General features: G+C 34.5%; 1 protein-coding gene and 1 non-coding gene across 2 annotated transcripts; one reads left to right on the top strand and one right to left on the bottom strand.

The window, feature by feature from the left end:
- Nucleotides 1–14,376: 14,376 nt before the first annotated feature.
- Nucleotides 14,377–14,449, top strand: Trnaa-agc (transfer RNA alanine (anticodon AGC)). Its single transcript has one exon. It is a non-coding gene; the product is annotated as a tRNA-Ala (tRNA).
- Nucleotides 14,450–14,544: 95 nt separating this feature from the next.
- LOC126773739 (glutaryl-CoA dehydrogenase, mitochondrial) lies at nucleotides 14,545–16,171 on the bottom strand. The gene has a single exon (XM_050494847.1). The coding sequence runs from the start codon at nucleotides 15,903–15,905 to the stop codon at nucleotides 14,628–14,630; it is 1,278 nt and encodes a 425-aa protein (XP_050350804.1). The 5' UTR covers nucleotides 15,906–16,171; the 3' UTR covers nucleotides 14,545–14,627.
- Nucleotides 16,172–16,402: the final 231 nt, after the last annotated feature.

Here is a 16,402-nt window from a genome sequence, read left to right as displayed (position 1 = left end):
CATTTTTATAAGCCTTTAAGCGTAAATCGCTGAAACAAGTTATGAATAATAAAATATTTCCTACTTATTTAAGCGCTGAATTAAAATACAATGATTATATTTTTTTTAATGCCCATTTACGTGATGTGATTGTACGTGTCGTAATGTTTTTTTTTATTTCTTTAAGACTTAAATCTTATGGGCTAAACCTAATGCGATAGACAAGCAGACCAATATATATTTTACTAATAATGACTAAGAATACTTACACTAATTTACACGGTATTTACACTAACTAAACAGATATGTTATGGCCTTCACAAATAAGTATATGAAGAAAATAAAAAATATATATATAAAAAATAGTATAGTAATATTAATAATATTATATATAGTATAAAAGTATATTTATTTAATGTGTGCGTTAATTTTTATCATTTCTATTTGTTATCTAGTCTGACCGATATTATCAAATATTTTAAGTCAGCGGACGGCATTCTGGCGACCATCCAAAACATTTTTTATTCAACTATGTAACCGTTGCGTTGGCTACATTTGATCGCAAAAAACTTTTAACTGATGCTGTCGTTTTAAATACGATTTTCAAAGATTTTTTTTGCCCATTTTTTTTTTTGGGTTGACACTGACTTGGACTTCAGAAAATTATCTTTAAAAATACACATAAAAACTTATGTTCTTTTATACACAATAAACATAGTTAAATTAAATTTCTTCAGGATTTCCTCTTAAAGTTCAATTTACGAAATCGGACAATGAAATAAGCGCCAGTATTGAGAAACGAAATTTTACTAACATCACATATTACTTCCTATGGATTTGGAAAATTGCTAATTTCCGCGAGTTTTTTTGTTTGCACAAACAAATTTTTTTGAACGATTTTACGATATACCAATATAAAGCATGTGCAAACAATTGTATAATATCAAATCCCGGGGTGGATGAAACAAATATTTAAATATCCCAAACAAAATTTTAACTCTGTTATCCTTTACTTAGGAAAGCAAACAATTCCATTTTTTTATTAATTTTCGTGTTATAGTGTGTATACTTTTCTGTGGTTTGTTACATTTATTAATATTTTATAATTAAACAATTTATTTCACTTTTTAAGTATCCAAATTCAGCCTTCATTCGTAAGCTAATAAATAGAAAAAAAAAACAAATTTAAAATTTATATTTAAAGTACGGTTACCTAAAACATATAAGATAAAATATGGTAAATTTTAAATTGAGAAGGTTCATTGTTTACTGAGTGATACCTTGGATGGCGTCCCGTTGAAATGGGCAATTCGAGCTAAATGTACGTAGCTTAAACATTGATTACCGTCGAAATTTATAGTAATTTACATTGTATATGCTAATGAAGCTAGCCTTTGACTTATAAGCACAGACAGTAAAGTTATCATTTACGATAGCTCAGTTTACTCTCTCAACACACATATTTATATTATTTTTAACACATATTTATCATATCATTTAGTTTTGTTAGTGATTTTATCCACATATCCCGCTCTTTATTAAAAGGTATAACAACTGTGGTATTTTTTATTAAAACAGTTATAATTCTCTAACGTTATCCAACAAGATTTGAACTTTCGGATTGTAGAGTTTATATAATTAATAAGTGTATAACAATCGCTTTATTAAGTTGAACTGGTGGTAGGACTTTGTGCAAGCCTGTCTGGGTGGGTAACATCCACTCATCAAATATTTTGCCTGTAAGCAGTAACACTTAGTATTATTGGGTTCCCGTTTAAAGGGTGAGTGAGCCAGTATAACTACAGGCACAAGAGACATAACATCTCAGTCCCCAAGATTGGTTGCGCATTGGCAATGATAGGAATAGTTATTATTTCTTACATCGCCAATGTCTATGGGCGGTGGTGACTACTAACCATCAAGTATCCCATTTGCTCGTCCACCTGGTTATATCATAAAATATATATTTAAAAAAAACTAACACAAAATAACCTTTACTTATGTTTTTATATTAATATTTAATATTTATAAATAATATAAGTATAAGGGGTATAAAGGGGAGCCGATAACAACCTAGGCTCTCTACTGTCAACCTCACCTGCTCGTGGTACATCCTGCTAATCAACGAACGAGGCTCTGGCGACCGAAATCGTGGCGGTATAACCACACAAATGCTGGAATCCGAAAATGCAAATCCTGATAGCGGGCAGCAGCGCTATTAGTGAAAGATTTCCAGCCACTGCGGTCACCAACCAGCCTGCTAAGCGTGGTGACTAAGGCAAAAACCCCCCTATGAGTGACGACAAAAATTCACGGCCCCCAATTCCCGGTAATCACACTATTCCTTGCCACGGTACCGGCCATGGTAACGGTGCGATGGGGGGTGCTAAGAATCCCCGGGCTACGGCAGGGTACCACAAACGGCGACTGTTTCTGGCCACGTATAATGGACGCTCTTTGCGGCTGGACGAACATCTTGGAAAAAAAACAGAATTGGAAGTAGAGTTAAGTCGTATTAACTGGGATATAGTAGGTCTATCAGAAATCCGAAGACAGGGCGAGGACACGATGACACTAGATGCCGGTCACTTACTCTACTTCCGAGAAGGACACCAACCATCCCAAGGTGGCGTCGGCTTTTTGATCCACAAGTCACTCAGATGCAATGTCGAGGAGGTTGGCAGTGTGTCGGCGAGGGTGGCATTCCTCGTCTTAAAGATAACCGAGAGGTATGCCTTGAAGGTTATACAAGTGTATGCCCCAACGTCTACATACACTGACGAAGAGGTCGAAGCCATGTACAAAGACATAGTGAAAGCTATGTCTCGTACCAATACCTTCTACATAATTGTTATGGGTGACTTCAATGCCAAAGTGGGAGTACAAGAAGATGGTGAATCGAGGGTAGGAAAATTCGGCTATGGGCGCAGAAATCATCGGGGACAAATGCTGGTAAACTTCCTCGAGGCTCAGCGATTATTTCTGATGAATTAATTTTTCCAGAAAAAGCCCCAAAGGAAGTGGACCTGGCGAAGCCCCGATAACATAGCGATGAATGAGATCGACTTCATTTTATCCAATAAGCGCCAATAATTTAGGGATGTCTCCGTGATCAACAGGGTAAACACTGGAAGTGATCACCGCCTGGTAAGAGGCACCCTGAATATTAACAATAAAATAGAACGATCGCGGTTAATGAAGTCGAATCTTAGACCAACTCTGCCTCAGGTCGAAGCTGGTTGCGAAAGCTTCCAGCTGGAACTACAGAACCGATTTGCCATTTTGGAAACCAGGCAGGGCATTGACGACGCCACCAATGGTCTGGTGCGTGTCATCCGCGAGGTAGGCCAAAATTACTTTCGACAAAAGAGCAATGGACGTAAGTCGAAGCTCTCAGGCGAAACTCTGAACGAGATGACGAGGGGACGAGAACAGCAGAACATGACGCCATCTGAGTGTCAGGCACTTAACAGGAAGGTTAAAAAACTAATAAGGCGTAAAACTGACACAAGACGAGCGAATACCCGGAATATTGAAGATGCTATAGCACTCAATAGGGGCTCAAGGTTCTTGCAAAGTCACATACCTCCTGTTGTCACCTGACAAAACTCAGAACCATACAAGGCACAACCGTCACCTCAAAACCAGAGATTCTAGCTGAAGTCGAAAAGTACTATGGCGATTTATACTCATCACGAGTACCTCCACCTAAGTCCCACAGTGCGGATGACCCACGAGCCAGACTAACACGCCATCTATCAGACGATCTTCCCGACATCGATTTGGGCGAGATAAGGATTGCTCTCGGGCAACTTGGAAACAACAAGGCTCCAGGAGATGACGGAATTACCTCAGAGCTTCATAAAGCAGGAGGCACACCAGTTCTGAGAGAGCTGGCTAACATCTTTAATTCCGTCCTCCACAACGTTATAACACCGAAGACATGGAGCAGAAGTGTGGTGGTGCTGTTTTTCAAGAAGGGTGACAAAGCTCTTCTGAAAAGCTACCGCCCCATTTTACTTTTAAGCCATGTTTACAAATTGTTTTCGAGGGTAATCACGAACCATCTTGCCCGAAAATTCGATGACTTCCAACCCGTGGAACAGGCTGGGTTTCGAAAAGGCTTCAGTACCGTAGACCACATACACACACTAAGGCAAATAATACAGAAGACCGAGGAATATAATCAGCCTCTATGCCTAGCGTTTGTGGACTACGAAAAAGCCTTCGATACCATCGAGACCTGGGCTGTTCTGGAATCCATGCAGAGATGCCTAATTGACTGTCGGTATGTCCAGGTGGTAAAGTGTTTGTACGAAGCCGCAACCATGACTGTCCAAGTACAAGATCAGAACACAAGACCAATCCAATTGCATCGCGGGGTAAGACAGGGAGATGTAATATCACCGAAACTCTTTACCAATGCATTGGAGGACGTCTTCAAGACGCTCGATTGGAACGGACGCGGCATTAATATAAATGGCCAACACATTACACATCTGCGATTTGCCGACGACATTGTCATCATGGCGGAGACTCTGCAGGATTTGGAAGAGATGCTAAACAGCCTGAGCGATTCTTCAAGACAAGTAGGTCTCGGGATGAACATTGAAAAGACCAAAATTATGGCAAACCGTCATGTATCCCCGAGACCAGTGGTCGTAAATCTCCACTTGAAGTTGTGCAGGAATATATCTACCTGGGCCAAACTATACAACTTGGCCGGCACAACTTTGAGAAGGAGGCTAAAAGAAGAATACGTTTGGGCTGGGCGGCATTCGGGAGGTTACGTCATATTTTTGAATCGTCGATCCCACAGTCGCTTAAGACCAGGGTCTTCAATCAGTGCGTCCTACCTGTAATGACTTACGGTGCCGAAACGTGGACACTTACCGTAGGACTGGTCCACAAATTTAGGGTCGCTCAGCGAGCAATGGAACGCGCGATGCTTGGGGTTTCTCTGGCAGATAGAATCCGAAATGAGGAAATTCGCCAGAGAACTAAAGTCACCGACATCGCGCTTAGAATTAGCTCGCTGAAGTGGAAGTGTGCTGGTCATGTCTCCAGGCGCATTGATGGCCGATGGAGCCGACACGTGTTGGAGTGGAGACCACGCTTAGGCAAACGTAGTGTAGGACGCCCTGTGACAAGATGGGGCGACGATTTAAAAAAGGTGGCAGGTTCGGGATGGATGCGGACTGCCCAAGATCGGGATGGTTGGCGTTGTATGGGGGAGGCTTTCGTCCAGCAATGGACGGCAAAAGGCTGAAAAAAAAATTAAATAATATTTAATAATATATTATAAATAATATTGAATATTTAATGTATGATGATATTTAATAAAATTTAATCTATTAGATTTGTCACTAGAATCAAATGGAGTGTTCAGCTCGATGGTATCGTTAACGAAATCAGTTTAAGAAGACTGTTTTATAACAGATCGACAATGATCGTGTTATTTCAAGGAGATGGACTCTTTTGAATAACACGATCTTCACTGTCACGATTCTCTTAATTACATAACATAAAATCTTGCCATTATCGACCTTCGTCCTCTTATTAAGCCCACTTAAATTATTCCTTATGATAGCAAGGGTTTCTATCTTTGTTGCCCTGGAAACGGGGACGCTATCTACGCCACCTGTGTGAATACATTGACATTAGTCCCGTCTTATGTCTCGGAAATAGTGAAGGGACGAAGCTGCGGTATAAAATCCTATACAAATATGCAGTTGTGATTGTTGGTGAATTTATAAAAATTTAACTTTTTGATTCGTTTCCTTCACTTTCGATAGAAGTGCTGGTTAATTTTTCGAATATATGAAAATTGGTGTTATATTAAATAAATTTATCACAAGATATTTTACCCGTTAGAAATTTGTACTAAAATTTTTAAACGTGTTTTTAAACAATTCATCGGCTATTACTATAAATGCTAAAACCTACCAACCGGTTTCTATACAGTGGACGGTGTGATTCGTTACAAAGGCTTAGGTGTAAAATTCATTAAGATTTTGTTAAAACAGGCTGAAATGTGATAATAAATGTTGACGTGTGATACTGACGTGTGCCGCGTAAGCCATTAGAGTTATGTGTATTACAATATGAACGTTTTATTTTAACCCTTATTCTACCCGTGTGAAGCCGGGGCGAGTAGCTAATAAATAAATATATCTTGGCTTTGTTACTTCACCAGACCAGCGAATCTTGAGTTTATAAATAAAAATAAAATTAAATCCTTTATAATATTATGGCTTTGCTAAGAAATGTTTAATAGCTCGATAGCTGTATGCGGTTTTCTTTGTCATCAGTAATTAGACATTCGAAAGAAGAAGAAAAAAAGTAGTAAACAACCGCTGTACATTATTAGTAAGGATTTTAAAGAATTTTTCAATTAAATTCAACCTAACGTTATGAAAATCTTTGTTTATAAAAAAACTCGGGATATTAAAATCTTCGCTCATTTTTCATAAAAGCTGAACGCGTCATGATTCTCATAACACTTCTAGTATAAAAGTTGTATTTAATACTAAAATAACATAAGGATTTTTATTCTTCAGTGTATTTTCACTTTTAATATTTTTTTTTAATCGTTTACTTTAATTTTCATATTATTAAAATAATAAATTTGAACTAAATATAATAAGTTTAGAATCAAGTTTAAACTAATTAGACAAAAAGCATTGTTTTCCAAAGTACGTATCCTCCCTATGTATTTTATTATTCAGAAACCACGCAACGGAATTTAGTGATGTTAGACCTGGTGACAAGTTCATGACGTAGATATTAATTTCGGACAATTTAGTTTTAATGGAAAGAAAGAGGAGTACATCCAGCATGCTCTCAAAGAGGATTCGCTACAAAAACGTTCATTTGAAATTTAAAAAAAAATCACAATCACTATAATAAATATCGGTGTTAATTTCATGTATCAATAAAAATCGTTAACTACAATGAAATATTGACATTCTCATAAGCTGGCTTATGTTGAAAATTACATACACGAAAATAATTTAAAACGATGATTGCAATTTATTCAGCGAGTCCGTACCGTGTTACGCTCTGAACCATTGGGTAAGTAAACAAACGTCAACCATACCAAGTTATTTTATTATTCAACTTTGTACAAGCCCGTCTGGTACCACGAATCACATATTCTACCGCTAAACAGCAATACCTACTATTGTTGTGTTCTGGCTTGAAGAGTGAGTGAGTCAATATAACTACAGGCAAAGGGCATAACATTTTACTCCAGAACTCTTACCAAGGTTGATGCCACAGTGGCGATATAAGAGATGTTGAATATTTCCTTCCAGTGCAAAGTTATATGAGCGATGGTGATTATTTTCTATCAGATAATTTGTCTATCTGCCTATCTATTTACAATAAAAAAAAACTTCGAGCATCATGGCCATCAAACTACCGTAACGATAGTATACATTATTACTTTTGTAACAACTGTACCTTATAATATAACTTACAATACGCTCGGTCCCTCTCTTACCACAATTTAGGCGTGAATATTTCATTCACACATATGTAAAAGACATATGTAACACATAAACCACTTCACTGCATATCGAAACGCATCCACACGAACGCTTTCAGAATCGTGAATAACAATACAGCGTAGACCCATCTCAAGGATCCGGATAAACAGATTTATTTACATACATACATAAAAAATCACTACGTTTGTAACTGGAAAATATGTCGCGATACATTGTGAATATTTATTTTGTAAACAAATTTGTAGGTATGTAGATAATTAAAGGAAAGAACAGTCTGTAAATATTCCAGTGCTAATCAAATTCCTTCTGGGTAGGGATTGTTCGGAGCTAATTCTACCACGCTGCTTCCAGGTTACAGGCTTTCTTACGATATTTTTTCTCACCGCCGAGCACGAGACGAACTATAAACACAAATTAAGCACATAAAAAACAAGTGGTTTTCCAGAATCCGGCCACGATTTCATAACATGCATTTTTGCTGTAGCTCAGTGATTTTTTCGTAAATTAATACTATTATCAGCCATGGTTATCTACTAACGGGAAGAGTGCGTAAACGTAGTATTAGAAGTAACAAAGCACAAAGTCCGAAATCCCGTCGGCAATAAGGCAGAGCGGGACGAATTTGCGTAAGCCATATGGATCATTTCTTTATGTAACTGTCAAGCGTTTTAATAAGAAATAAATATTTCTTTTCTATATGTAAATAGGCAAAGAACAAAGTTCCGTATTTTTTCTCCTCTTAGCATACGGATTTTTTGTCTTTGTTCTTCTCTCTTTTTCAACCAATTTTCTTGCTTTTGTTTGGTGGCTATTGATGACTTTAATGCTATCAATAAAAAAAGAAGAAGAAATATAAAAATATTTTTATCTTAAAAATTAAAAATTATAACTGCCCTGAATGAATGAGGGAATGAATTTATATCCAGTGTTAATCAGAATGATGTAAGGATTCTAAATATATGCCATACGTTCAAATATATCCAGGCATTTAAAAGTTATAGTGGAATGAAGCCAATAAAGGAACACATATATACATGAACCCCTTAAAAATATTACATACCTTTTTGGGTAGTCGTGTAAAAAAATATCGCGACATTCAGAGTGAATTCTAGTAATAAGAAAATATCAATATAAAAGATTCTTACTCATTAAAAATTATAATAAAAAACTCAAATTACTTAAAAATTTAATAAAGATAATAAATCTCAACGCAAAAGCCACTGAAGAATACATTAAACTTGATTCGAATAGAGATCATTATTTATTCCTGATTAGGTGAACTAGATTGCCTAAAAGCGTTTAAAGTTCCATTGAAGTAAATCAACAAAATTCAAAAGAGCATCCGACTCGAATTTGAAATGGGTGAACTTCAAGTATTAATTGCTTTTCCTAGTCTATTGTAATTCAGATTTGGCGAAAGATGCAAATTACTCTAAACTATCCAACTGATCTACTTTTCTAACTGGAATGTGAAAAGTTTCATGAAAAACAACGGGTGCGGAAAAGTATACCCGCATTTTACAATGGGAAACGCGGGCTATGTTCCACTTTTACGATGTACTTACAGCTAATATGAATAGGTTTTTATTATTGCTACGTTAAATGTGGATTAAAATAACGAGCTCCATTATTTTTATAATACATAATTATTTTAATGTGACAATTTTTAATGAAAAATCAGTAATAAATAATGAGATAAGTATATTAAAAAAATGGAACAATGTTTTTTGATTTTTGTAGTATGAACTATATTAGAGACATACAAATTTATGTATGTACCTTATCATAACATACATACTGTCTATACTACTACTATATATTACTATATATAACTGTCAAACTTTTTAGAAAACATTTTTTCATTACGCGTCAATACTGAACAGTATTCTTAATTTAAAGATATATTATAAGAAAGTCTAAATCTAAAGAATAATGTGCGCATTAAAATCTGTTCAACAGTTTTTTTAGTTAAAATTGATGATGATGAAATATCGAAATGCAGCAAAGTACAATTGAAATCTATTCCATCTATTCGCGTCTAACTTTGTTAATCAAATAGTGATGGGAATCGGATACAGAGAGGTGATTATATCACGTTATTTACTATTTCACGGAACAAAGCAACCTGAATTTGTATTAGTACAACTCTAGTGCAATGTCAAACGTTCTCGTCACACAAATAGAAGTAAATTTGCGAAGCCGCATATCCAGCTCAGTCCGGATGCATAATAGAGCTGTATTAACCTAGTATCCTATTAGAGGCTTTGAACATCGTATTTTAGATCGAGAACCTGAGTTTAACTAAATGTTTCATTTAAACCAGGCCGTGTATAATCACTTTTGTTATAGAAGAAATATTTAATATGTACATTCCTAAGCGTGTTTCCAAGTTTTTATTCTTGTAAAATAGTCTTTTATAGTTATCTGATAAGTTAATCCACCTACTATTGATAGAACGATAGTTTTTTTTTCTAGTGTTAACTACTGTTTCCGGAAACATATATCCACTCGGAAACACTACTAAGAAACCTCCAATTTCACAATAGCTTTCTTTTAACATAGAATTTCTTTTAACAGAATCCTAGTATATTAAAAATTACGAATTAACATACAAAATATCTTCTTAAGTTTCATCATCTTCGGTGATGAATTTTCAAAAAAACTCTCACAACTTTTTTTCACAGGCTGTGAGTGATTTGTCTATCATTCATTTTCATAAATAACTTTTTCTGTCTGCTTGTTACTTTATCATAAGTAAACACCTGAACAGGTCGCAATGAAATTTGATATTTAAGTAGCATGGGAAATTCAATAGGACATACATAGGCAAGCAGACGATGAAATTTACGAAACAAAAATGGACGGAATCGGGTGTAACAGCTAGTTATAAAATATAACTCATAATATCAGCGTTGCATTCACAACCTTGGCCAGGCGTTGCTGCGTGATGCAAATATTAACGAACTAATATACATTTCCTTTACTGGCTGGTAAAATATTATGGTAATATTTTAGCACAAAACATTAATTAATACAAAGTTACGTACTAGAACCCACCTGAGTTGGATTTGATTAACCAAACCAAGCAATGCAAAACTCATTCCCTTAGGATTGCCATTCCGTGCCATACTAAATAATATTAATCAGGTCACTTTTATGTGAATACTTATTTATATAAATGCTACACTCATTTTGTGGCTACAGAAATATAAAGTACTTACTAATAGTAACTGATTGAATTTTTTTTTTATCAAAATCCGTTCACAATTGCCAAAGTTATGAACAAAGACACATAAAAAAGGAACACTGAATGGATAACCTTCTTAATTTTGAATTCGCCTAAAAATCTTAGAAGAAAACAAAGTTTTTTTTTTGACACGTTTCTTTCAGTTTCTGTACTCAACGTGTCTTTAATACCAACCAATATATCTACCAATATACCAATCGCTATTATATACAAGTGAATAATAGGATATTAATATACTTATGTTTTTAATACCATCTTTATATATAAAAATATAATGGACTGACACATCAACGCACAGCCCAAACAGCACCTTGAAAACTTGCACAAGAGTTCCTTTTACACAGTAGGTTATAAAGTTATAACTATTATTCTAAGTAGAAATAATACTTAAAAATGAAAGTGATAAAAGGGATGAAAGTTTGTATTAAATTCTTTTATTTTTTGAAAAAAGGGCTATGGAAATTGGTATTTAAGAATTCTTAATTATAACAGGAGTGGAGTCGCGGGTAAAATACTATTTATAATACAAAGCTTTGTAATATTTTATATATAAAAATGTATACATATATTAATATGTGATGAGAAAATTTTGTACACCTTTTTAAGCATGCACGAAGGAGAGTGAGATTTGTCATAGTTAAAGTTTATATGGATAATATAATTATATTATGTATTATGATATAAAAGTTTTATGCAGATCCTTATTCTACCAGTTATTATTGATTTTCTATTATGATCCTGAGATTATCACGTTCAAACAAACAACCTGTTCAGCTTTATAATATTGGTAAAGATAGATTATATAATGCGATACATTATAGTTGTATAATACGATATATAAATATATCGTTGTGTAATGCGCATTGCGTTCAATCAACTCAGGTTTAATTAGTGAAATGAAACTCGTTGCTCGAAACTGTTTTTGTTTATGTCAGCCATTTTCAATACAAACTGGCTAATGAGAATCAATATTACTCTATTGCAATATTTAAATGATTAATGAATTTTATTCAAACGATTATCATGTGTGGCATTAGTAAAAATTATATCAAACAATTATTGCTTTGCATTTTTATAGAAAACGACAATCTTCATGATCATACTAACTCATTTATTTCTCTATTCCGTCACTCTCATAGCCCGGGACATCAGCGGTGCATGGACGGCAAATTCAAAGAAAAAAAATAGTCAGCGACAGCATAAATATTATAAGTACTTGTATTTATAGATAAGCCACAGCAACCATTTAAAATAAAGTTTGACAATCAACGATACATTTACATCGATTTCTTATTTATAAAGTATTAATAAATAACGTAATCAATAGATTTTTTTGCATTTTCTGAAAATTTCCAAATTAGACTAGAATAGAAATGCAATGTCTTTAAATCCAAAGAAACCTGTTTAATCTTTTAGGTAAGCGTGCTTCATCCTAGACCGTGTCGATGCTTAACATCAGGCAAGTCAACGGTCAAACGCTGGCCTATTAATAGTAAAAAAATGTATATATGAATAAATGCGGTAAATAAAAACGTGCACCATACGCTAATATTTCAGAATTGAGTATGATTTTTTATTTCATAGATTATTTAATAGTTCAATAGCAGTGACTCATTTAAGGCGCAAATTTACTCACAATAATGACAACAAAAACGCCTTTCAGAAATAAATAGCAAAATCTTACATTTACACTTTTTTTAACAATTTAAGAAGCAAAATATACGCATCAAATACAACACCCATTCTGAGTGTTATTTATAAGAATGAAAACGGATAAAACATTCTTCCCCTTTTTTTATTTCTCACGAGAATATAAAAATAATTCTCATTCGAAACACCATAAGCTTATTGAGGTAATAAACAGTAAGGGTGATAGTCTGCATAAAATGATATTTTACTAGGTGTTGTGTGACGAAAATGCTCGTTTTCACCCCACTATGCTTATTTATATTTTGCTTATCAAATGCTTACGACACTAGTTGTATTTTTTATTTAGTATGATGGGTTTTAATGGAATCTTGAATATGGGAACTTTTATGTACGAATGATGAATCAAAAATTTTACCTTATCTAATACTAGCGGCCCGCCCCGAATTCGTGCACTTTGAACAAATAACTTTCTTACGCCAATAATGAATTTGTAGGAAGAAAATTGATTGGATTACATTATTGCAATTTTTGAAGGGATCTCCAATTTTTTTGAAAATAAAACATATAACCTATGTTACTCGCTGATAATGTAGCTTTCAAAAATCGAAAGAAATCTTAAAATCGGCTAAGTAAAATTTGATTTTACCCATTACAAACAGACATACAAAAAATCAAATCTTTTCTCTTTATATAATATTATAATTAGCCGAGATGGCCCAGAGGCAAGAACGCGTGAATATTAGTATAGTATAGAAATAATAGGTAGATACCTAACAGGTAGGCAGACAGGCAAGTGGTCCACCTGATGGTAAGTGGTCACCACCGCCTGCCTACCCAGACGGGCGTACACAAAGTCCTACCACCATGTAAATAAAAGTAAAGTTTCATTACTAGCAATGAAATATAATAAAACTATGAACTTATTATTCAATTAATACAACAAATATTAGGATATACAAATATTTAAAAAGTTTTCCGCTACTCTCAAAATCGTTTTCAAACACTTATGCTTAATAAAACATAAATCTTTGCATATCACCAACATAACAAGTCTACCAATGGAAACAATTAAAATTATAAAAGTTTCAATTGCTATACAAATAACGTAAATATATAATGTTTTGTATTTTTTAGGCAAAGATTGGACAAGAAGCAAAGCTTAAGCTTTTTACTATATCGTAATCGCTGACGAATACATACATATAAACATTTTAATCCTCACTCACTCTTTATTTTTTCCAAAGCTACAGTGCAATGTGCAATTCATAGATCGCACTCAATGGGTTTCAACTGCGATTGAACTAACAATACCCAAGGATATCGATACTGAATCGAAATTCGTATCAATGAATCCATAGTTATATTATACATTTGTATGTATATTACAATAAAAAGCGAACAAAAAATAACTTAACTTCATACATACCTCGTACCCATTTCTATTGTCTACACAACAGAGTAATGTACAAAGCGTTCTCTCACCGTTTCATTAAAATAAATATACCGTCTTGATATTGTGGCGCATCTCGAGATCTCGGAAAAATTCAGCTATCAAACAAAATTGTGCTCCAAGAGAAAAACGATTTCCCCTTATTATCTTCAAAATAGTCATCCTTGTCTCCCGAGAGTAATGTCCCAAGAAAATGTTATTACATAAGTATTTTATGATACCGTTTAAAGGAACACGTTTTGTATTAAGGGAATATTTTGCTTGTTTAAGACCCTCGTGAATAATACGCGTTCGTATTAAAAATACAATTACTTTCGAATGCGACTCGGAAAAAGATTTGAATTCGCGTTGTGAAGGATATTTTTATATAGCTTGTATACATTTTTAATATTAATAAAGTAAAATGTTTTATAAGAGAATGTAATATATTTAGCAATCAAGATGTATGTGTAACATTGAATTTTATTTACATAAATTATTGTGTAATGTAAATACTACACAAAAAACATGTAATCCTAAATTTATAACTTATTGTAACAGGGGGCGTAGCTCAGATGGTAGAGCGCTCGCTTAGCATGCGAGAGGTACCGGGATCGATACCCGGCGCCTCCAAAGTTTTATGTCCCATTAATTTTTACTATCATTTTTTTTGGAAACGTTATGATATTTTCTACATTGCTAAGTTATTAAAAAAATAACCAGGAAAATCAATAAAACAATTTTATTAACAGGAAATTAGTTAACAAGAATAATATATGTTTACAATATGATGCAATATTAACAGTAGGTATTAATAAAATGCTTGTATTCCAGTGATAGCTTTACCCAAAATTAAAGAGTGAATATCATGGGTGCCTTCATAAGTATTAACGGCTTCCAGATTCATGACGTGTCTTATAATGTGATACTCGTCAGACACTCCATTACCACCGAGCATGTCCCTAGCTACTCTCGCCATTTCCAAAGCTTTACCACAGTTATTTCTCTTTAGTAGCGATATCATTTCGGGCACTACCAAACCTTCATCTTTTAGACGTCCGACATGTAAGCAAGCTTGAAAGCCGAGACTTATTTCTGTAATCATGTCAGCCAATTTCTTCTGTATCAGCTGGTTTGAGGCGAGCGGTCTTCCAAATTGTTTCCGATCTAATGTGTACTCTCGAGCGATCCGCAAACATGTTTCGGCCGCACCGAGAGCGCCCCAAGCGATCCCGTATCGCGCGTTATTGAGACATCCGAAAGGCCCCTTCATACCTACTACGTTGGGCAATAAATTCTCCTCGGGTATAGCTACTTCGTCGAGCAATATCATGCCCGTTGCCGAAGCTCTCAAAGAAAATTTTCCATTGATTCTGGGCGTGTCTAGACCTTTTTTCACTTGAGCTCGATCTACTATAAAACCTCTTACTTTATTTTCTTCATTTTTAGCCCACACTATAAGGACATCTGCTATTGGCGAATTCGTTATCCAAGTCTTCGAACCACTTAAAACGTAACATTTTGATTTAGAATCATATTTAGCTCTTGTAACCAGTCCACCCGCATCGCTTCCGAAATTCGGTTCAGTCAGTCCGAAACAACCGACTAAATCACCTTTTGCCATTTTTGGTAAATATTTTTGTTTTTGTTCCTCTGAACCCCACATATATATAGCTCCCATAGCTAAGCTACTCTGTACACTCATTGCCGATCGATATGAAGAATCTACGCCATCTAGTTCCCTCGTAATGAGCCCATAAGTGACAGATGATACTCCAGCACAGTCATAGCCTTTAATGGTGCACCCAAGAATCCCTAACTCACCCATTTCTTTGTAAATCGCCCGATCGAATACTTCGTTTCTATTTGCCTGAACCACTCTGGGCATTAGTTTCTCTTGACAATAAGCTTTCAACGAGTCCCGGACTGCCTTTTCATCGTCGTGTAATAGTCGATCTAAATTCAAAGGGTCTTCCCAGTTAAAAGACACTTTTGTGTTGTTTGAGCATGTTGTCGACAATGCTTTGTAATTATTATTGTTACACAAAGTAGAAAATAATTTAGAACACTTTTTGAAATTTACAGCCATATTTAAATAATATTAATTCCGTTCTTGTTTCCCGAAAACACAGTAAGCATGTAAATAGCTAATTGTTATCAGTTCATTATAAATTTCCACTATTCAAAATCAACACCGAAACCTTTAGTTTTAAATTAATATATAAAAGTATAACACTAGTTATTTAACATAATATGTAATCACTAAATATTATCGTAGTTTGATAAAACTTTTAAGATAGGGAGGTAATAACCTCACTTATGACCTAGTGACAACAAACTGTTTTTAATAATAAGTTTCTGCAGCTGTATTCACGTCATTAAACTGCTGCTAATGTAACTGCGCACATTTGTTTGTTTATCTCATTCGGGTTTGGTTTCTATACAAAATTTTGCTTGCTTTAAAATGGAAGGCGTAAGATTTCATATTGTACATACTATGACTATTTATTATCTACGTACTTGAATGTAATCTTTGATAACTGTTACTTCGCAAATATGTATTATCAAAGTTAATATTTATTAATA

This window comes from Nymphalis io, chromosome 15 (genome assembly GCF_905147045.1).
Source record: "Nymphalis io chromosome 15, ilAglIoxx1.1, whole genome shotgun sequence".
Lineage (NCBI taxonomy): Eukaryota > Metazoa > Arthropoda > Insecta > Lepidoptera > Nymphalidae > Nymphalis > Nymphalis io.
Note: the sequence above shows the minus strand (reverse complement) of the source record. Positions and strands in the feature narration are given on the sequence as shown.

What these genes read in the sequence shown, in the direction of transcription:
- LOC126773739 (XM_050494847.1), bottom strand. Translation starts at nt 15,905, where the DNA reads ATGGCTGTAAATTTCAAAAAGTGTTCTAAATTATTTTCTACTTTGTGT.